The 23,643-nt window shown below is 40.6% G+C and overlaps 1 protein-coding gene across 1 annotated transcript; it reads right to left on the minus strand.

Moving 5' to 3' along the window:
* Positions 1 to 3,131: 3,131 nt before the first annotated feature.
* On the minus strand, positions 3,132 to 8,179 carry nr4a2a (nuclear receptor subfamily 4, group A, member 2a). Its single transcript, XM_034232391.1, has 8 exons — positions 8,067 to 8,179; positions 7,496 to 7,597; positions 6,414 to 7,282; positions 5,795 to 5,924; positions 5,450 to 5,613; positions 4,891 to 5,093; positions 4,546 to 4,724; positions 3,132 to 4,428 (listed from the first exon to the last, which is right to left on the minus strand). The coding sequence occupies exons 3-8, from the start codon at positions 7,278 to 7,280 to the stop codon at positions 4,172 to 4,174; spliced, it is 1,800 nt and encodes a 599-aa protein (XP_034088282.1). The 5' UTR covers positions 7,281 to 7,282; positions 7,496 to 7,597; positions 8,067 to 8,179; the 3' UTR covers positions 3,132 to 4,171.
* Between the last annotated feature and the right edge of the window lie 15,464 nt (positions 8,180 to 23,643).

The following is a 23,643-nucleotide window of genomic DNA, read 5'->3' on the forward strand; positions in this document are numbered from 1 at the left end:
ATTTATTGGACAATCATCAGCATTTCAATATGGTAAATCAAATAGTCACAGTACTATAACTATTGGCAGTCGTATCCAAAGGGCCATTATTGAACTCATTATTCATTCATTTTGTTTAGAGCTATAGTCGGAAAGACTCATCGAGATTCATAAGTTGTGTAATCAACATGTTTTACTGCGCGCTTGCACAACAGCTTCCATGGACAGAGGGAAAGGTAACATGAAAGGAAGTGATTCTGAGTGTAGGCTGGATGAATGAAGAGTAGCAGAATTATTGAAAAGTGATACATAACCAACGACTTCTGACGAGACAGGTGTAATATAACCTTGGTGGCGAATAGCAACATGAAAACCAGTGTGCTGACATACTGGAAAAGTCAGATGAGTGGTTTAAATCCCTTTCATTTGACAGAAAGTCATAAAGAGCATGTTATGGCATTTTAGTCATAAAGCCATAGAGGTGGATCTATTTCAAGGCTTGCTCACAAGTTTAACTAACTCTTCCCATCTCAAATTAACGTATAATGCCACTCTCAAAAAATCTAAAGAAAGCTAACACGTACTCTACTATATGCTTAACTCTGTCCAAGCCAGAGAAAGTTACATGGTCTCAGAAATTCATACAGTAGAGACCATCATGACTGCGTGTCATTTTGCACAAAGCTTTGTAGAATTTATATTTGTGAATCCTTTATCATGAGTCTACCAACATGTGTTTCACTGACTGCGGAAAATCTAGTTCCAGTAGCAGTTCGAGCAACAGTGAGTTTTCCTCATTGTATGTCTGTCTAACAAGTTTGCATGTAGTGCAAGGGTGAAAGGTCAAGTACTCCCCGACCACAGGGATCAGATGATCTTATTTTAGCCTCCGAACATAGTTATTCACACATAAATCCTCCAGACTAAATGTAAACACCCGGCTAACAAGTGAACCTTTTCAAAAAATGACATATTAGAGTGTAAAGAAAGTATATTTGTTGTTGTGGAATGGCTCCCGACGTAACGAACCTATAGCTACATCACATTAAATGCACAGAGCACCACACGTGAACCTGTCAAATTGCATCACAGAATTAGAGGAAAGTGCAGCTGTGCGTGCAACATAATCCAGGATCGTCACAGTGTGCACCATGCCTGTGTGTGGTAGCATCTATTAGTGGTACTGTTAATGTGAAGCAGCGTTCTCACTAGCTGGGACTCAGTCTTGTTATTTCCCTCTCACTTTTTGTGAGTGCTTAGCAACAGACTCTGGAAGATGCCCCCTTCACCTGCTGGATTTGGTTTGTTGTTTTCTGTATGGCTACTGAGGACAAGAAAGAACAACTAGAGAAGGATGTCTTCTCTTTCTTCAAGCCATACTTGTTCTGACACGATCATGTCTAACCATCCGCTGATGTGGAGTGCAGGGAGGGAATTAAGTCCTCCAGCATATGCACAAACACTGACAGAAGTATTAGCTTGTGTCATGTTCTACTGTGTTGAAATAGACATGTTTAAAAACCACACTGTACTTTGACTCAATAGAGAGAACTTGTGACATTGTAATGCACCCTTTCAACAGATCTGCTAAATGTCAGCAAACTGGATCTGAATGTAATTCCAATTTGCCTTGGAATTAGCACTTTAAAGTGACGATCTAATTATTTTGACAATTTATTGCCTGCTGCTAATATCTCTCAAAATAAGCTGTTCCCTTCATCTTGATCATGTGATAAATGTGGAATCGCTGAGGAGAAGTCCCAGACATGCCTCATAGCCTGGCGTCACTTCTCTCTGCTGATAGTCTAAAGGAAAGGCTTTGTGACAGCACCACTGCTTCTGTTCGTGCAGTCCATGCCGCTTTACATACATTTCTTAACGACTTTTAATTCGGCAGTTACACAAAACTAGACGCACATTTAATGCACAGCAACATCACAAAAGTCGCCTGAATTGAACCCGTATGAGGGTGATCGGCTAACTTTTTTTGTGACCATCGGAGCCGGAATCCCCGAGGGTTTTGGAGAGGTTGGTGCTACCAGGTTTACCATTAAACAAAAAAAGACTTGGATACTTTGCCAGCTCCGGTAAAAAATAAATTAAAAAAAGTTGTCCGTGTGTCGCATCATCTTATCTTTCGTGTTCACTTAGAAAGCAAAATTACCCAGCTGCTGTGACGCACAAAGTTGTGTTACCTCCGCAACAGGATTTCACAATAAATGTATTATTTCATTAACGCTGTGTAATAGCAGGATAAAGGTAGTCGTCCTTTTGATTGTGGAAAATATAGTTCTAGTTTTAGTTTTGGTCTGACTCGTCGGTGGGGTAAACAACTCTAAAATGTAGGCTACATTATAAAAGTGAAGGCAAATTAAAAGCAAATAAAGTAATATACAAGGAATGCCTGTCCAAAAATATATCCTTAAACCTTTGCGTAGACTTTCGTACTTGCAGAGAGCAAAGGGAACAGACTGAATCATGGAATTCAATGTTCTTATAAAATGTGTTCGCTGAAAATGTTACTTTATTTAGCATTCAACCGAAAGATCAAGACGTCTATATTTATTCCGTTGTAGGTTATTAATTTGTCAAATGCAATAAGACATTAGAGAATAAAACGAGGGTTTAACAGCATGTGATTTGTTTTTGAAAGCGTATTTAAATTGTAGTTATGCATGCAAGATACATTTTAAGCTACCCAAATTAGAAGTGCATTAAAATGTAATTTTGATGACTAAAATATTCGCTAAGATTATATTTAAATATAACTATTAGGAGGCTAAGATAATAAATATGTGACATTTTGGTCAAAACTAAAAAGGGAATATAAACTCAAGATGAAACATGCATGCAAACTATTTGCGACAAGATTCAACTTTTTTTTTACTTAAATACACAATTTTCACATTCAGTTAAAGTAAGATGTTAACATAAATAACCTGTTAAACTGCTTATCGCAGCGCTGCTTACAACGAATATTACAAAAATACGCTTAAACTCCAAAACGAGAGCCTCTCTCTCTCCTGCTGAACAAACTCCTCCCGATCAGTGATTTCTTAATTTAAAGAATATGTTATTTGCAGTGAAAAATATTTAGCAAAGATTGATTTAAAAGTTTTATTTGTAAACATTAAATATGTATTTATCTCTAAAGTGTTTTTAATGTGTCACCAAATGCGTTACAGAAGTTGTAAGTACATCATGATGCCATAAATGTGGGCCTATATCACACACTCATGAACCTCTGGATATAAGATGAGAGCTTTTCATTTGCAAAGCGTGTTAAATCATAACCACATATAGACGGTTATAAGACATAAAACATAGACAACGTGCTCAGCTTGAACTTGGATGGTTTGAAATCGTTTAAATTGCACCATGCTTAGTGTAGTTCTTGGCAACAGAAATAATAAATATATAGAAACGTTTATATTCAACAGCAACAATACTTACAGCACATACAAACAAGGAATGTCTGACAGTTTTACAAACACCATGGGTCCCTTATTTTCTATACAGATGAAATATGTTTCCACGTCATACATAAAAGGAGTGCCATTACTACGAATCTGTATCAAATCTAGCAGACTACATAGTGTCCGGTATATATTATAGACATCACCTCAGCAAGTGCCTATAAAAAAGAAAACTAGAACATGCGTTGTCTTTTCTGGATACTTTTTGGGATCCTGTCAGAAACACATAGGCACGAGTCAGAAAAGAAACTTAAATTGAATGTTTTCATTATAACAAACTTTGTACACGTTATAAACCGATGCATTGGAGGCATCACATATTCTATCATAATATACAGTGTGTATGGATATGAATGTTCATATATATATATATAAATGCAATATATTACATATGAGTAAATCAGTTGAGCCGATGTTAAATAAATAAACAGTAGGTGTAAAACCGGAATAACTTTTTGACAATTTGTCCACCACAGAGAAATTCCGCGTCATGATTCATTCGATTGACAATAACACAAATAAAAGGCCTACACAGCAATGACACTCTGTCTGATTCTCTTGTTATTCTTCTTTTTTTTCATGGATCCTTAATCATAATAGGGTATTTTGTTCAATTAGCCTGCGGAGCTTGCAAATATTCAGAAATAATAACGTTAAAAATCTGACTCACAAACAGTCTTTTGGAAGTTCTTTGAGGTCTCATAATCGAGTCAGACTCAGAAAGGTAGGGTGTCGAGGAAAAGTTTGTCAATTATTGCTGGCGGAGGGACTAGATCTTCTAGTTTTAGGTAAAAGATACGCTGCAGACCTTGGGTACATAGTGTGCGCAGTTCAGGGAGCTTTCCCAAGAGTTTTGACAAGTAGTTGGGACGATTCAATCCACCTCCATTGAACGTCACTTGGTCTTTTAGGCAGTTGACTATCTTGTTTTGGAGATCTTCGACTCTCTTGGGTTCCTTTAGCCCGTGTCGCTCTAAAATAAAGAAGAAGAAAAAACGGTTACATTATTTTCGATGCTTTAACTGTTTCCGTGTTGCATGCATTGTATAACAGAGGCGGAGTTTCCAAAGGAGCAGCCGGCTTCACGCACCTGTTACCATGGCCAGAGCTGCGATGCAGGAAAAAGCTGAGATGTCTATGTTCATGCTCTGCAAGTTGGAAGAAAAGTCCACGATAGCATCCACCCACTCTCCAAATCCGCGGACGCACTGCAGCCTGTGTAACACCACTCCATTACAAAAAATAAGTTTGCCTTCCACTGGGTTGGACCTGCAATTAATAAGAAAATGCCATTAATTACGTTCTGCAATAAATGGGAATTTAAGAGCCATCTCATTATTGGGCAGCTAATAAAACCATAAGCAATGAAGCTTGAAGGAGGAGCTGATGATTATCTAAAACCAGGATTGTTTTGTTTAATAATTACACGGCTTACCTGTACGCGAGCCGCAGGACAAAAAGTTCAAGGAAGGCGGATTCAAAGAGGAGATCTTGATCTTGCTTTGGTAGATCAGAAAAGCCGGGGATCTTCTCCGCCCAGCTCCGGATGATCTCCATGGAGCCCGTCAGGAGATCGTAGAACTGCTGGATGTGCTGAGTGTTGTCTCCAGTCATTTGGTAGTCAGGGTTAGCTTGGAACTGGAATTTAATTTAAACAGCGTCTTAATGAGGTCCTTTAAAATATATAATCCGTGAAATTGCAAATGCCAATTTCTAAGAGGGAGAGGGTGCTTTTTCACTATTAAATGCATGTCTTCTTTTTATTAAGTTCTCTATTTCAATGCAATTTACTTAGGAGAATATGCCACGTTAAAAGCCTGACAGAGTTAGGGGTTCAGCGATGTATTACAGCAAACTTTAAAGCAGTTAATTATTACCTAAAAGCAGGACTACATTTAAATCTGTCCTGCTCTTTTTTCACCCGGAGAATAGTTGTCAAGCTTTTTTAAAAAGGTGTGTGTGTTTTATTTCTGGGAGTGAGGAACTTCACTTACTCTGGAGTAGTCCAAAGCAGACATCGAGGGATTGGAGTCCACATGGGCCCTAACAAGTGCGCTTATGAGGCTCACCGGCGGCGAAGGTGGGGAGGGCTCCTGTGGACTTTTGGGTTTGGAAGGTAGGCGTCCTCTCCGACCTTTGAGATTAGCCGTTCGCACAACTTAATTGGAAGGGGGGAAAATGATGTGATTAATTCGCACTTCTATGGTTGTGCGTAATTATACTTTAATGTATTTTAAATAACAATATAACACTATATTACGCGCATGTTTCCCAAGTGCATCAGTGGGGAAATATAAATAACTCTTCCAAAAATAATTTAACGAATGGCCTAAACATACCTTCTTTCACCATTCCGACGACCATGCACTTCTGGAAACGGCAGAACTGGCAACGATTTCTCCGGCGTTTGTCAACAGGACAGTTTTTATTTGCTAAACACACGTATTTAGCATTTTTCTGAACGGTGCGCTGGAGAAAAAGAAAACATAATGTCAGTCTACAGGCCTTTTTCCACAGCAATATAACATGTAGAACACGGACTGTGGATTGCTGAGCAAGTGATATAATATAAAAATGAAAAGATGGAAACGATATAATATCTGTCTCATCTCCTGTTTGGGACTGCGCTGCATGAACCAACAAGAGGGAATAGACCGACAGCAAATACACATTCGTGGTCTTTCATATTTCACCTATTCCTTTGAGATCTACTGTGTGGGTAGATATGTTTTTCATATAAAGTTATTTTACGCACGCACTTTAAAGTTGGTGCTTGATAATATTTACTGTGGAACGCACTGAAAATGTTATTCCAATTATATTTGTAGGTTGTTTAATTCTGTTTTAAAAAAGTGAGCTTGTTATTACTCACTGGCGCCTTGTATAATTAGCAGCACACAGCACATATTTCATGTAATAACAGTAACAATGATTCATGGTCGCTGTCATGTCACCCACCTTAAAAAATCCTTTGCAGCCCTCGCAGGTTCTCACTCCATAATGTTGGCAGGCTGCGTTGTCCCCACATACCGCACACAGACCCTCGTTTGACGGAGATCCTCGGGACGGGGGCGATGGCACTTGGCTGTCCATCAGCTGGTGCCCGTGGCCGAGCTGCAGGGAGTGAGGGAAAGCAAGACCAGCCTGTTTCCGGAGGGCGCTGGGCACCCCGAAGCTCTGACCGTCAAGGCCGCGGTGCACGCCCGAGTTGTCGTGGTTCATGGAGACGTGCAGCGGCCCGTCGAACCGCATCTGACAGCTGGAAACAGGAGTGCCAGGCGGGGACTGCTTGAAGGAGAAGAGCGAGAGCCTCGACACCGGATTCTTGCGCTGGTCCATCATGTGAGACGTGGCCGCGACATAGTTCTGGTGGAAACTTTGGAGGGAGCCAGGGTCCTCCCACATGTGATTATGCTGAACCTGGAAGTTTGGTGTACTCGGGGCATGGGGAGAGGATGGTTTGAAGTACATAGGCCCAGAGTGAGCCATCATTTCCTCCGACTGAGGAGGCAGGTGGCCCTGCTGATGGTAGCTGTGCATCTGGACGTCCTCCACCTTGATAGAGGACTGATCAGAGTGGGGCATCTGATACAGACAGGGTGGTTTGACGTCGTAACTGGTGGTATAGTTGTCCATGAATGTACTGAAACTTGGGAGAGACGTAGTAGCTGTGATTTCAGTGTTGGTCAAGTCCATGCTAAACTTAACAAACTCGGGTGTTAAGAAGTCGCAGCTGTATTCTCCTGCGGGGTGGTAGCTGTAGCTCTGGGAAGCAGGACTAGCTCCTTGAGGTGATGATCCATACTGAGCCTGGACGCAGGGCATGGCTGCAAACCAAAACCGTAGAAAAACATCAGAATTTCTCAAATCAGTGTTTAAACCGTGAAGAAAAAAGTTTTAAGTCTATTGTATTTATTCTCTTTTCATCTTAACCACAAAAATACAATTGTATAGTGCTTTACTTTAGGAAGTCATTTCAGAATATAATGGACATTAAACAATAATACAGCTGTATTTGTAAATAATTGTCAATATCCTACCTCAAGTCTTCTGACAGTTTTTCGGTGACACTTGAAATGGGTACAGTCAGGAGTTGTATGGGTGTCAGGATTCAAGAAAGCGTATCTGTTCTGGATCTTCCCCTAATAAAACACATCACCTTGACATTTACTGGAATGTAAAATACAACAAACACCTAAAAATGAACACGAGATGCCAGATAAAGTCATGTTTAACATTATACGCACACATTGCAGTTTCAAACTATACGCACATAAAATGTCATAACAGACTTTAAATATACTGACAAAATACGTTCATTTAGAAACTAAACCGTATAAATCGTATTTTTCTTTTCTTCATGTAAAGTGTGCGGTGTTTCATGATATACAAACCAACTTCGCGCACTTGACACGAGTGAAAACTTGTAAAGAAAAACCATCTCGGGAAATATCAGCAACACCCAGAGATGTGCACAGTCAGACTCAGTTTCTGTATTTTAATTTAACAGTGAACAAATGACTAAAAAGGCTTAAAAGATTCAGAGAATGGAGTGAAAGTAAAGCGCAGACACAGATTATGTTGCAAATAAAGAGATGAATAAATTCTTACCTTTTTCACATCAGGATTGTTGCTTTCAATCCATGCGATAAGCATGCAGGGGGTATTCATCAATTTCTGTAAAAGCTCCAAATCATGAGCAGCGCTACCCAACAATGCCAGGCGGACAAACCGTGTGACTCCGAGCACTGACAGCGACACAAGCTTCGACTACCCAGTCTGGCCAATGTGGCTTTGTTTATGTGAGCTCTGGATACGGTGGTTTACCCACGTGTTTCACAGCGCGACGTCATCCGCGTCGACATTGACATGGACCAATCCGCTGGGGAACTCTCTCAAGCCCCAATTTTTCTGGCGAGGATGTTTGTCTTGTGGTATGTGTTCTATGTTGCTTCCCACATGGACATTAGCAAAGATGTAGAGGGTACCCTTCTGTATTCAGACATACATTGTGTTTGCAGAGGAGTTAAGTCACGCTTGTTTTAAGCTGACATTAATCTATGTACTATGGTTTTATGTCTTTATCAAATGTCTGCAAAGTAATTGAGTCAGTTTATGATGAGCTAGTTTCTGAACATATGAAAACGTTTCAGTGTGTATGTCATTCTTCATTAACACACAATACTTATATTGTTTGTAAGGGGAGACTATTCATTTAATATCACACTTGTTACAATAAAGATACACTTCCAAGTTGCAGCAGGCCAAAATGTAAAAGTGCATTTTTATATCCAATTATTAAATCAGATTACTGTCAGAAAAATCCCTACTTACTTGAGTTTATTCACTGCCTGATAGTGTAAAATTGAGATGAGTGTACATTGGCACATCTAGGCACAGTTATGTCACAATGTGGCTGATATGCCAGACTCACTACACTTGTATGAAATAGGCCTAATGAAGCGAGGGTCAATATTATTCTTCGTTATCTTCTGACAGGATTTCTGTATTTCAATTGTGTTCCAAATTTAGACCTCAGATGGGATGGGGTGGGGTTTGTGGGGTGGGCTGCCTATTCATAGTGCTGGTATAGTGCATGTGAGCTGCTGAGGAGGAAGGGGGGGATAATTAGTGGGCCTGTAGCCAGTTGTCATGGGGGAACCAATTTGGTCCCGAGAGAGGGAAACGTGATAGGAGCTGGCAGAATGGAGAGTGACGCAGAAAAACGCTCAAGTTGACGCAGTGGCCAAAATAATCTTTTGGCTTTATTGTTCTGCAGCGATGGAATAACTGATCTCAGTACAATCTTACACCAACACCTTGTTGCCAATCAAGCTGGCCTACATTTTCTACATGCATATTGGCCTGGGCAGAAAGCTAAGGTGGGTGTAACAAGATATGTAAAAATGTGTGTAACATTAGCCAGCGTCAAACAGCACGCAGCATCGTGTGTTATTTCTATAGTGGATTGATCTTCATTATATGAGCCACAGAACAACATCAGTCTGAGAGCAGTTTTTGGTGTGCCCGGTGCTCACTCAGTGCACACAAGGACAGAGTCTGCAAGGAGGGGGAGGAGAGGGGGAGATCATTGTATATCATGGTTACACTCACCTCTAGAGGACACTATTGTTCACCAGCCATACATCAACCAGCTCCTGTTTCTTACAATTAACCTTTTCATTATCCTAACCCCATTAAGGCTGTGTGGTCACGCCCAGTCATTTTCAGGTGGGCTACAGTAGATGGCAGAATTTGTAAATAAAAAAATGTCCACACTGCACTGTGAATATTATAAATAATGGAGTTAAAGCTCTGTTTTTTTTTTTGCCTTCTTGATTATAGTTGCTACTAAGTAGCTGGTGGACAGTAAAGAGTCACCACCTTTTTCTACTTTGATAACACAACACCTTTCACTGTGTGTTGGAATCTACAGACCACACAATCATACAGTATGTCCTAAACATATTCAGATTGATACAACATGGTCACACTGGGCCTCTGTTATCCATTTGCCATTTGGAAATTGGAATGAAAACACAATTAGCAGTTTAATTGGCCATTTTACTGAAGAACGATTAACTTCCCATTTATGTGCACAATTAATTGACAGTTATTCGTACGTGAAGAGTTTTAATCGCACAGAAGATATTTCCTGAGACTATATTTTTAACTTTGTTTGAAGGAATGTCTACTGACATTATTCATTTTAGTGTGGGCGCTATGTGTGCGTGTGTGGGTGTCAGAGAGAGAGAAACATATTTTTTCACTGGCTTCAAACCGTCACAACTTTATTATTCGTTTTACTGCAGGTACAAACCGAAATTGCAGGAAATTGACTTTCTTAGTGGATATGATGCTGTCGTCACGTTGAGTTCATGGATCCCATTTACAGTCAGATCCGCGGCTGCCCGAAAGGTCGCCCTGGGGTGACAGCAGCCAAGTGAGCAGTGATCACCATTTGATACGCTGAACAGGCTGTTTATCATGAAAAAACGACTTTCTTATTTGGCTCTGCGCCCTACTTGCAAAACTAAAAACGTTTTTAAGTCCAGCTTACGCAAGCACTTGCATGTCACTTTGCAATCAGACCACTATCCAGAAACCATTTAATTCCTCTTACATTTAATGTGAATTAAAAGGGATCTGACCATGATACGATATATCAGAGTATTTATCTCACACAGATCATGTGACTGCCTGTGAGTAGCAGCAGATGTAGCTCAGCTTCATTCAATCGATTCCAGTAATAAAAGTAAAGTAGGAGAAGTGGTAGAATGGAAACTACTCCTAAGACTAACAGTAGGCATACTGCATTTTATTAAGGTGTGGGTGTGAGCATGCAGAATGTTTTTATTGAATTATTAAGGTATGTACGTGTACGTGACGAGGTGGAATGGAACAAAGCATACTTTCTCATAACATTTTAAGGTACCATTAGTAATTCTGCTACACTTCCATTGTGCATTTCATGTACATTCTTTGTTGTTTTTCCATATTTTGGGGGAAGTAGGACGTTATTTTTACTGCAAGTGTAATCTAAGGTAATTCCTTCATATGCCTTTGTTTAACTGGTTGCCTGTTTTGCATTACATATCTCACCTGTTGTAGACTATTATGGAGTATTTCTCCTTTAGGTGTAGAGGAGCAGATGTTAAACAATGTAGGTAGTGGAAATCTTGTGAAACACCAAAACCTTAAAATGATATAATGTACATTGAGCACATTATAAAATATAATTGAGAAAATTAGAAGTTGGGTTTTACTAATGAGCTTTCCACTTCTTTTAATTTCATAACCACTGATTGACCCACTTACTGCTTAAAATCAGTTAGCCCTGAAACTGGTATAACAACAGGGAGTTTCTCCACTCACTTACACACTCTTAAATTGAAGCCCAGGTAGTTTTCTAAATCTGCTGGTCGCTCACACAAACCTCATTTCATTTCTGAGCACCAGCAGGTATCAAACTTTCTGAGAATTGAACAGCCCGACCCTGAAGGCATCTCTTTGCTCGGTGTCTTCTTTCCATTTCTAGAATCCCACTTTACAAGCTTAAATGTCTACTTAATATGCTTTAATGCCTGCTCTTTAGAGCCAGGGAGCACTTCATCACTTTTATACACCTTTATATAACACACTGTTAACTAGCAATGCCTTATGGAACAGCTTGTCTTGCAGCTGGAAGGCGCCTCCATGGCATGATGGAGGTACCTGTTCACCATTCACAATGAGACAGTAAAATGGGAATAGAGGCCTCTGCATACTGCTGCTGTCTATATCAGTCAACGATGAATATTCATGAATCACAGTGTCATGACATGCTCTGTAATTGGCAGCAACATTAGTAATGACACTGCTGGTATCAAGTCCCTGCATATTCATGTGGTGGGGCAATATTTCCTCGTGGTGCTGTTTTTTTCTTCTTCTTCTTCCCCTGAAAGTGAAAATGTATTCTGAAGCTGCAGGTGTCCCTGGTGCCACAATCAATTGCTGGTTGGATTGTGCCCCAGTGAAAATCAGACAAACCATTAGTTACTTTGTCAATCTCTTTGATTAATAATATATCTGAATTATGAAAGGTTGAGAGGACTCTAAATAGTGTAAACCGAATCTCTTTGAAATAGTTATGAATGCAGACTCCTACCATGTCCTTGCCACTGGCTATTTGGCATTAAAAAGAACACTGGTAAATTGAACACTTTGGCCTAAAAAGCACGCCAAGATTATTGAATTATACTGGTTACATGAGAAATGTGCTTCTGCTCTCTAATGACGCTACAAACAGTTTATCTCTTTCCGAGTATTTAGAGGTGTGAGTAGATTTAGCAGCTTGCACAGACAGGAGCCTGCTCTCTGTGGTTACACGCTGATAATGGCCTTGCTGTGGCAGAATCTTTTTGTACTAGAATTTGCAGCGGCTCCATTTCGGCCCCACTAAAGTGTCCTAGAATGGGCGATGAGGGAATTGGATAAAGCTTTGCCTAAGCTGTGAGGCTTTCTCCTCTAAGCAGCTGTATGGGAGGATGTTTCTCCTTGTGGCTTTAGTTGAGTTTAGTGCTCCATTCAAACCGTGGTCTAAGGAGGCAGACCTGGTTTACGCCCAGTATAAGGATCAGTGTTCAGATTGTACGTTTCTTTTGAGAAACACTCAGAACTTTGAATTATTTTGGCCTTTCAAACATTTCCCTTTTCCCAACATTTATAATGGTATCAAGTCATAAATGCCTTACTGTATAAGTTACAGTACTTGAGTACTTTCAGTCTACCACTGCATGTGTCCTTAATAAAGGCCTGCAAACTAAAAGAAAAAAATAGGATCCATACATTTTGTATGCCACTGAACTTTTGCATGCAGTTTGTTCCAGTAATGGATTACTTGCACTGCAATCTTTGTTTTTCTTTGCCCCTTTTTTTTGTTGATCACCAGCTGAGCTGTATCTGTGCATTGCAGGAGGAGGTATGGCAGTAATGGGAACTGCTGTCAGTGCTACAGGAGCCTTGTGTGCATTTGATAGCCTTACTCAGCTGGAAGAATACAAGAGAAAACAGGTGAGATTCCCTCATGTGTTGCAGAGAGTGTGCTGTTTTATTAACAAAGTCTGATTAATATAATAAGGAGGCTTCACAGCACGTTCGTTGGATAAGAGATACAAAGTGGCTCATATTAGACGATGCTTGACACACACTTTCGTTCTATGTATCACAGATAACAAATGAGATACAAAATAAAGAGATACTAATTGACACATTTTAGTTTCTTTCCGTCCTGTTCACTATTTGGTCTAACAGATGGTAAATATAGTGCCTCCGTATTGTAATGTTTGCATGACGAACAACTGCAGTGAATTTTAGATCGGCTGTCATTTGTCTTTTACTGTTTTGCTTATTTTGGATAATCCTGAGCTATCATCTTCTTTACTTAGTAGGCGTTGTGCAATTAGTCAAGTTTGCTTGTTAACATGTCTCTGTGTCATCCGTCTGCGAGCCACATGCAGATTTTGTGATTAATATAGAAAGACAATATGTTTAAATATAATTGGGAGTGGAATATAAATAAGCATGTGATGTATTGTTTTTATTGCTTGATGGTGTCTGACAGATTTGTCACAGAAAATGCATGGCTTCTTTTTTCCTAAATCCATCATCAGGAATATAAAGACATATGCATAATAATGAAACACATTTATTAGTGTGCACTGTCCCCTGGAGTCACATGACAATGAAATTAATGACTGGTTTTCTTTTTGCATGGATGCTGTAGGCCTGTGTATCGCATGTGGAGGCAGCTGAACAGGTAAAGAATGTCAACACGGATGAGCTCAGAATTCAGAAGCTTCCTGAAGGTCTCACAGGAAGTGGACGGCTTCATCGGTGGAGGAGGAGCCACTGACTCAGGTTAGATGCACTCACTGGGAGAAAGTGGCTTTGTCCTCTTGTTTAAAAAAAGAGTATTAAGTTCTGCACTGTTCATCTAAGCAGCTATAAGCTATTTAGTGTGAGTCTGCCGGTTGTTTCTGGAACCTTAACCGTTCAGGCTTTTCTCGATTTATACTGTACATTTTAGCATAACCCTAACCCTACCATGCATGGTAAATGTACAGTATATAGATACAAACATGTTTCTCCAACCTTTTAAATGATAATTGTGGTGATTTCCAATTTGTTGAAGAACAACAACAGCCACCAACAGCAATCACAACCCGGTCAATATACAAATGTGGTTTGTTTACAAAATTATTTAGTTATTTGATTGTTTTTTTTTTATATACTTTATTAATCCCTGTGGGGAATTGTTTCTCTGCATTTGACCCATCCTAGTGTTAGGAGCAGTGTGCTGCCATTTTGAACGGCGCCCGGGGAGCAGTGTAGGGAACTGCTAGGGACACCTCGGTAGCACTTGGTCTTGCCGGGACTTGAACTGGTGACCTTCCAGTTGCCAAGCCAAGTCCCTATGGACTTCGCCGACTACGCCACCACCGCCCTGTTTATTTATGTGTCACCCCCATACCTTAAAACTTTAACATTTTCTTCTTTTAAGTATATTTACTGTATAGGGAACAGTCCCTTACGAATTAATTGAATACCTCACATAGACCTTTATTGATACCCAAACCAAAAACACATCACTTGACCACAATGTTACACTGAATGAATGTATGCAAAATGCATGCATGTTCCTTTATTACAACTATAGTTTATTTCTATTTCTATTTCCTGCTTCTGTTCATTTTAATTAGATTTGAGTAACATCTGCTAAAAACTAAAGTCCCAAGCTGATTTGGGAAGTTTTGAGACACAAACTAACACGTTGTAGGTTATGACTAAACAGTGTCATCTGGTTTACCATGCATGTATTGTGGTTTCATGAACAGACCGATAAATCCCAGGCTTTCCTGCAGCACCAGTGCCATTGTTTTTTGGGAGCAGCTTTCTGAGTTGAATTTTCATGGCAGACTAGTTCAGCCCCTGCTTGCGACCACAAATGGGCATTCTCCATCCTGAAGTTGCATAACCTCCTTGCCTTTTTGATGGAGTGGCTTCCAAGCAGTCTCTTTGGGGCTTGATTTGTAAGGCGCTTCGCATGTCTGCTATGAAGTCTAGAGCAGCAGCATGTTAAGACGAGGAGGATTTCGCCCCTTTACAAGGCTTTAGTCCAATCAACAAAGAAGAAAAAAAGACAACTCCTTTGTTATCTTCCAGTGAGGGGAGCATCCTCTTGTGGTTACCATTACATACCAAATCAATTATCTATGCCGCGGGTATGAGGCTTCTTAAATGTGTATTGCCCCTTTATTTATTCGTGTTGTCTAATGGCGGTGTAGAGGGGGTTTTCAAACGCCTTCTTCTAATCCTCAGTTATTCTTCCTTTCTTCTTTTCAAAACTGGGGTTTACAGACCATTTGGGACGACAAATAAGCTTCTAATAGACAAAGTAAAGCGCTATTTCACTGTTAGAAATGTTGTGAAAGTCACATGATTTCCTGCAAATGTATAAAGATTATTTAGAAGAAAAAATATGCTTCTTTGATTTATTTTCCATTTATGGTTTCTATAAATGTGTTCTCAGAACACGCAGTTCCTTTTTGAGATTCATGCTGTCATACTGGTGGAAATGATTGTTGTTTTTAACCAATGGAATATGTATGGCCCCACAATATTGTTCCCGTCATGAATATTACAGTGGAAAGTTGTGCATATGTGAATAGCATCTTGATCCATTCTAAAGATTTGGGACAATAAGTATCCAAATGTTGATGTGTTTCCTTGGCTCCCGTTGTCAGATCTCAAAACTGCCCTTGTGCGGGGAGACGATTTCTCATCAGGCTCCAGCAGCCGGAGCACCAAGCTCATTCACAGAGGAGTCCGATATCTACAGAAAGCCATCATGAAATTGGATTACAAACAGGTAAATGCTTCATTTTTTCTCTGCAGCTGACACTTATCCGCAGAATTCCTGGTCCCTCTGGTCATATTGCTTTATTTACCCTCCCATGTTCATTTTTCATTCACGGGAAGCAGTGACATGTTTTCCTTGAATGACTGCCTGCCTGGAATTTTTTTTTTAAGTTGTTTTAGAGAATTCTTACAACTTAGCAGACCTCTATTGCTATCAAATTGTGACTTAATTCATACAATTATCTCTCATTAATGGGTGGAATAAAGCCTATGTGTCCTCGTTTTCTGTGAATTGTTTAAGGAGAGCCACCCAGGTTCAAACTGAAATGTCACCAATTTCTGTTACATTTCACAGTATATGAGAAATCTCATTATTCTCAGCTTGTGTTTTCTTTAGGAGCCTTATTTTGCTATCTGTATGAACATAGTAGGGTCTTGGAGGTGAGCAGCAAAGGAGACCAATTAGTGCGATTGCAAGAAATGCAACTGCCTAGTCAGCAGCTCGACAGTAAAATGTAGGCAATGCTACATGTCTTTGATAAAAACAAAGGGCAAATTAAGGCAACTGTTTTTTGGGGCCGGGAACATAAGACGCAGTCTCTAAATAATATTTACCCTCAGAATCTAATTCAGGTCACAAAATCAACTGCTGAGTTACAAAAGATGGTAGATTAAGGTATAAAATGTCCATATACCAGCAGCAAACATTTAACTAGAAGGTCTATAGAAAACTACCTAAGGGCTGAATTAAAGTACTATTATTCTTTAGAATTTAAAGCAAAAACAACTACATTGATTAATCAATTCCTTCTTACCAGAAGTGAATCATTTGTTTTTTTTATATTTCTTCATCTTCTATGATCCTGAATTGTTTCGAATTTTTTTAGACAAAAGGCTTTTTTTAGATGTCAACTTGGACTCTGGGACATTTTTCAATAATAATAATAATAATAATAATGCATTACATTTTTTATTAGAGCGCTTTTACAAGTACACATTACACATATTAGACATGTACGAGTCATTAGTGTGGACATTACCCACAGGAGCAAATGCGGGTAAAGTGTCTTGCCCAAGGACACAACGGCCTGACGCAGTGGCGGTCGAGGCGGGATTCAAACTGGAGTTCACCAATGCCCCTTGATCTGATGACCAACGCTCTAACCACTGCGCCAAAACCGCCCCAATAGTCATGTAAAATGAATACAAAATTAAATGATTGATAGAAAAAACAGTCTTTCATTCAGTCAGCAGTTGAGCCGTTATAAAAATATATTTTAAGTCTGATAAATGTGGACTCTCTCCATATCCAGTACAGATCTAGTCTACTTGGTTGACTATCACACCTTTCTGTCAGCACCACTATATCTATATAGCTTCAGGTGTACAAGTAAAACCTCTTCTCAACAACCCCCCGATCATTTTTCACCTCGTATACCAGAGAGAGCAGTAAACCTTTCCCTTGATAAAGGTATGGAGTTGGGAAGATGGAGAAGTTCAGCCGAATGGTAGTAAACTTTACAATCACCTTTGGGCTGAGAGACCCATTGAAGTGTACGGTAAAGGAAGAGTAGTCCATGGCGTCTCTGCACCATCTCGCCTTTGCTCTCTCAGACTTGGGTGAACTCAGGGGCCTTGATTTGATTTGTGCAGCCTTGAATCATAAGCTTTAATTGCACCTGACATTTAAAGCTTCTCTCTGGTATTTAAAGCAGTGTACAGGTGTGGCTCATTACTGAGAGGGGGAGAGGAGATGTTCTGATTTCCCACTCATTGCTGGGCCAGGGCAGCGTCTTAACTCATCATGCTGCCTGTCATCATCCCAGAACCCCTCTTTCACTCGCTCAAAGCCATATCTGACCCAACTATCACCAGTCAAACCAGAGTTCAACGCTATCATAAAATGAAGTCCTTTTTTTAGTGCTGCAACACTGTCATAGAGAAGGAAGCTGCAGACAGTATCATGTGGAATAAAAGAGTGTGACTTTGTGGTAACATGTGATCCACAGCACATACACATGTCATATTTTTCATGCAAAGCGTTGGTTCTAGTTAGTCTTCCACGCTCACGAAAGACAAGCAGGTGGTAGCCAATGTTTATTATGATGCTCATAGCGCTGAACAGTGTGTAGTGAGCACTTCACTGTGCACCATGAAAGTGTATGAATCACTGCAATGTTAAAAGATTATTGCACTTATCACAGCTGGAGGCGCCTGTAGTGGCAATCTGACTGCAAATTGTAGAAATCTAAATATCTCCTGTTATCTGCTTTGTGTGATTGCAAAACTTCTTTTTTGTATTGCTTTACATGAACAAAAAGTGGGAGGAATACAAGTTTAATCATTTAACTTTTTTTATTTTACATTTTTTTAACAGATATTTGGTCTGCAGTGATGGAAGATGTCTCAGAATGTCTCACTAAATGTAACACATGTATGGAGACAAATGCACTCTTTATGTTCATTAACAGTAATCACTAACATAAACCCTTGAATTAGGTATTATTAAAATCACAGCAGCAACAACAACAATGTTTAGATCACAGTCTGTTTGACACAAGGAAGAAAATATGTAATTAAACACAGGTTTTTAATGATTAATTGTCAGTAAGCTTAAATTCTAGATCAAATGAAATATCTTGTCTCTCTCACAGCCATGTAATTGCTGTCTATGAAAGCGTAAACAAATTAGAAACAGCCTTTTTTTTAAAGGAAAATAGCCAGTAGGCATCGCGTTCCAACCAGTCCCAGGATCCATCTTTCTCCAGGCTATATGTGCCTCGTGTTGGCATCAGAAAAACAAAGCATATGTTGATTGTTAGCCAGGGTGTACATAGCATGTCCTGTTCACTCAAGGTCTCCCTTGTAGCTGCAAACTCCCAACTTTGTTTCTCTAGGCTATCTGTCAGACTTCATTTAGCATTTGAGGATATGTGGATTCCCATGTACTGCAAAAAGGCAACATACTTCTGAGGGAATACGGCCACTATCTGAGCAGTGATCTGTCAACCTTATTCATTTAGCAGAAGTAAGTAGGAGAGGGGGGTATTTTACATGAGCTATTTATATTTGTTTGATAATGGCAGTTTTCTTTTGTACTTCTAGAAAGCAGCTAAATCTAGAAAAGCAACAATCTATAAGCAGTTATATTATAATAATAACATTTTTTAAATTATAATAGGTGCAGAAGGGACAAAGGATGAAAACATTTTAAAACATGGGACCGATTATATGTATTTAATTTCTCCTCAAGCTGTCTTTTCCAACCCTTCTCCCATACACAACTGGGTACATTATGGCAGTGACATTTTCTGTCCTGACCTTCTTTACTGGGGAGTGGGCTTTGACTGCTTGGGTTCATCTCCTCAGGATTTTTCAAGCCATCATGGTCAGATAGTTTCAACATGTAGACATCCGTTATCCTTAGAAAACATAGTCTTTGCAAACATTAGGTTTGGTATAAAATGACGACCAGAATGTCAGACTGCATACACATAAATCACACAGACTGGAAACTAAAACATATTCACACAAAGAAAAAATATCTCTGAATCTTTAAAAAAAGTAATATGTGTGTATATTATTGGGACATAATTCTAAACTTTTAGGAAATATTGCATTTGTCTTGTGTTTATATACTATACCATTCAGCTGTGCCCTTCTTCTTTGTGCTAGAGAAGTAATTGACAAAGCATCTGGGATAATAACTTCATCTCCCACTGTACCTGTAACAATTTAATTGGACAAGTCAGCCCAGCCAAGCATCTCTGGCTCTATGACTGGGAGACATGACATTCATTGTCATTATTGTCCCTGTCATTTTGCAGCTTTTTGTCCAGCCGTAGAGTTCCTCTCACTCCACTGAGTTTTGTACCTCCAGGAGGGTTGTGAACGAGTGTGAGCCGCGCGGAGGTAGGGGTGGGATGGGAAGGAGGAGGGGAGCGGAGGAGGAGGAGGAAGGGGGGGGCTCCTGTGCTTCCAGGGAGCTTTGATGCTCATTTAGCTCTGCTCTGTCATTCGACCATTTTGGCTTTTAATTGCTGATGATAATTATCATCATCATTATTGTTATCTTCATCAGCGTGTCAGGTTATTATAGCCGTCGTATGCTGTTCATTCATAAATCCTGCCGCTGCGATCTGACTAATCCTTGAATTCCTGACATTTAATGTAGTATTAATGCTCCTGTTCTTTACCCAGTGCCAATCTGTGACAGGCTCACAACAGAGAGCTGTGAATCACGGGGTCAAAGGTCGTTAGGAGGCTCAGCAATCACCGAGGATCAGACAATGCCTACTGGTGCCGAGCCCCTCTGTGTGTGTGTGTGTGTGTGTGTGTGTGTGTGTGTGTGTGTGTGTGTGTGTGTGTGTGTGTGTGTGTGTGTGTGTGTGTGTGTGTGTGGTGTGTGTGTGTGTGTGGTGTGTGTGTGTGTGTGTGTGTGTGTGTGTGTGTGTGTGTGTGTGTGTGTGTGTGTGTGTGTGTGTGTGTGTGTGTGTGTGTGTGTGTGTGTGTGTGTGTGTGTGTGTGTGTGTGTGTGTGTGTGTGTGTGTGTGTGTGTGTGTGTGTGTGTGTGTGTGTGTGTGTGTGTGTGTGTGTGTGTGTGTGCTCGTGTGTGTGTGTGCTCGTGTGTGTGTATGCACATGCACACACGCCACCGGTGGCATAAGTTTGCTAAGCACCTAATATGGTCACATTCACCCTACAGAGATGAAGAAGTGGATTCCATGGTCTTCCTAATACATCATGGCAGGGTGCATACTCTTGTATGTAATTCATTTTAAAATGTGGCCTTTAAATCTGTTGTTTTCTTGTTTTTTATACTTTTTGCTTTCAATTTATTTATTTATTTCCCGTGTTGGGGGAATGGCTTCCAGCATGCCGTAGCATTAAGCCGAGCCCACCAGCTAGCTAGCCTCAAGTCGCTCAAACGTAAAATAAATCAGGGCACAAAGGACCCTGCTCATTCCTGCGAAGTAGCAACATTTTCTCTGGCCAACAATGAGGACTTGAACTTCCCTGGCAATAACAAATAGAAAGAAAGTCACCCGAGACACCAACATTAAAAGTGATTAATCATCTCTATTCTCCCTTTACTTTTGAACCAAGGGATTGTCCAGCAATAAATCTTCAAAGATGTACATAAGAATCACTTCCTAATGAAACCGGGCTTTGTTCATTTGTCACCTTTTAGACCCTTTCATTTAAATTACAAAACTTGTGACCTTGTGACTCTGAATATAGATCTCTCGTATTTTAGAGCTGAAGAGGGATTAATCCATAAATCTTGATATTAGATTTCTCTGTTCATTAAAACAATTATTTTGAGCTATCTTCAGCTGGAAAGCAGATCAGCCGCTGTCGAGATGTATTTACCGTCATATTGACATATTGAAAAATGTGATCATCAGCAGAGGAAGGGAATGTTTCCAGTGATCATTACATGTGTTTTTTTAATGTAGGATGTTTAGTGTTTGTTTTTATTCTAATTTAACTTTGTATAATGTGTACAAAAAAATGTTCCTTTTAAATATATTAATATTGACTGAGCGTCCTTTAGATAAATAATAACATGTTATCAAGTGTTACACACAACGCTTAAATACACACTGTCAAACAACAGGTTCGCCTACCTCGGTATATTTTAAGGCTTTGATGCGTCTACTCTTTATCCCTGCATTCCTGGTATTTTCCCAAGGAGCAGTTCCCCTTCCCGGTGCAGGAGAGGGGAGGGGCGGTCGGGGGGCCCACACTCAGGCCATAGGGCCACTGTGGCTTTAAGTGTGCTCCTTGTGTGGCCAGAGCAGCCATCGCGCTGATGCAAAGTGACAGGGACAGATGTGACATATCGGTTCCGACACACTTCCATACCACCAGTCACAGGCTCGAGGTGACTCACATCCCCCTGCTCTGGTCCTGTCCCCCCGCTGCAGGACAACACAACGATGCTCGAATGAACCTCGCCATCGCCCTCACTGCTGCCAGGTATGGGGCTGCCATAGCCAATTACACTGAAGTGGTGCACCTACTGGAGAGGGCAGACCCTCAGACGGGGAAGAAGAGGGTCTGCGGAGCGCACTGCAGGGATGGGATCACAGGTAAATCCAACAAAAGCTGCTTCCTTCCTTCCTGGCTTGCTTTATTCCCCCTCTCTCTAGCCCTCACAACAGGGGCCCTCCCAGCACTTCTTACTCAGTGCTAGTTTGCACATAGTCGTTGCACATCTAATGCGGGGGCTTTTAATATTTTATAAGCATTTTATGGCGCAGAGGGCTGCTTCAGATCTTGTAGAGAGGAACATAAGACGGAATTAGCGTACTCCAAATGGCCTTACTTATCTTTTAAATGTCATGCATAGGGCTGGCTTTGGAAGAATAAAGCAGTTAAGGGTAAAAGATGGTATTCTGAAACATTTCATGGATAACCAAGATTTGAGGATCTCAACACACCCCCTGATGTTTTAAAAGATGGAAATGTGCTCTCGGAGGAGATGTCTCACTTTAATAATGTGAAACACATAGGTCTCACATAGGGAGGGCTTGGACTGAAAGGATAATAGAAACAATTTTGTCATTGGTTCTTTTTTTTCTTTGTCTTTTTTTTTCCCCTTGCAAAAATATGAATTTCTGGCTTAGCAACCTCGTCATTCCTTTTCTCCTCTTCCTCTCTCTTAGCAGTAGCAGCATCGCATGTCAAATTAAAAAGGGTAGTCCGTCATTCATCTTGTTGTCAAAACAAATCATTTGCCATCCTCATGGTATCTCTTGATATGCGTCCCATTATATACTGTAGCTCGTCAACATCAAGCATCACATTAACAAACATTTCTCTTCCACAATTTCAAAAGGCTCCCTCAGTCACTGCCACTGAGCAGCTCTGTGACACAAAGAGGCAAGAGGGAAATTAGGTATGTCTGTTTCCTATTAATTACAATCCTGGGAAGTCTCCCATGGACACACTCGAGCCACTCTATTACGGAGAGAGGGGGGCGTTCGCTGATAAATTAATAATCCGGCTTGTCACCAGCCACAGATGAATAGCCCCTGGTGATTGATGCTGTTTTCTTTCATAGGGCAGGAATTTGATGTCAGAGCCAAATGTGTTATCAATGCCACGGGACCTTTTACAGACGCGCTGCAGAAAATGGATGATCAGAAGAACCCCGACATCTGTCAGCCCAGTGCTGGGGTGCACATCGTCATCCTGGGCTATTACAGGTAAGTAACGGTGGGCCCCTACATCTCTGTCACTGTCCTCCTGTATCACCTGCTCCTTAGCACTGTCGTCTCATCAGTTCATTAGCCAGTGCCAGGATAGTCTCCTCAGCCTCTGGCCACAACATGGTACTGTCTGGCAGCTCTGTTGGTACGGGTGGCTCAGAGCATGGTGCTTAGCAGAAAGGAGCACCACAGCCGAGCAGAGTGTCATGGCGTCATGTAATCATGTTGTTAACTGTAAGAGAAGATTTACATCCCGTGTGTGTAATTTGGTTGTCCAGCCTGATCAAACATTATTTCCTCTCGTGGAGCTTGCAACTCCATTCTGATTGAATTTCCTTCTGCCTGAGCCAGTACTGGGATTTCTGCTTTCTTGTTGATGCATGTTATTTGTGTTTGCAAGGAAGGAAGGCTACTCCTGTGACCCAGCCTCCCCCCTAAGCTATGCCTGTGTTAAATTGAGTCAGTGCCACGTGCAAGTGTTTTAAACAGGACAATATGTGCACCCTGGGTTGAGGCAAGGGGAGCAGCGGCTGGAATTGAAACCAGCTGAATTAATCTCCTGGAAACAGCGC

The sequence above is a fragment of the Gymnodraco acuticeps genome, unplaced genomic scaffold (genome assembly GCF_902827175.1).
Source record: "Gymnodraco acuticeps unplaced genomic scaffold, fGymAcu1.1, whole genome shotgun sequence".
Taxonomy (NCBI): domain Eukaryota; kingdom Metazoa; phylum Chordata; class Actinopteri; order Perciformes; family Bathydraconidae; genus Gymnodraco; species Gymnodraco acuticeps.

Coding starts and splice junctions, on each gene's coding strand:
- nr4a2a (XM_034232391.1), bottom strand. CDS start 7,280: ATGCCCTGCGTCCAGGCTCAGTATGGATCATCACCTCAAGGAGCTAGT. Junction 5,925..6,413: donor GCTGCAAAGGATTTTTTAAG/GTGGGTGACATG, acceptor CTTTTTCTCCAG/CGCACCGTTCAGAAAAATGC. Junction 4,725..4,890: donor GTCCTGCGGCTCGCGTACAG/GTAAGCCGTGTA, acceptor TATTAATTGCAG/GTCCAACCCAGTGGAAGGCA.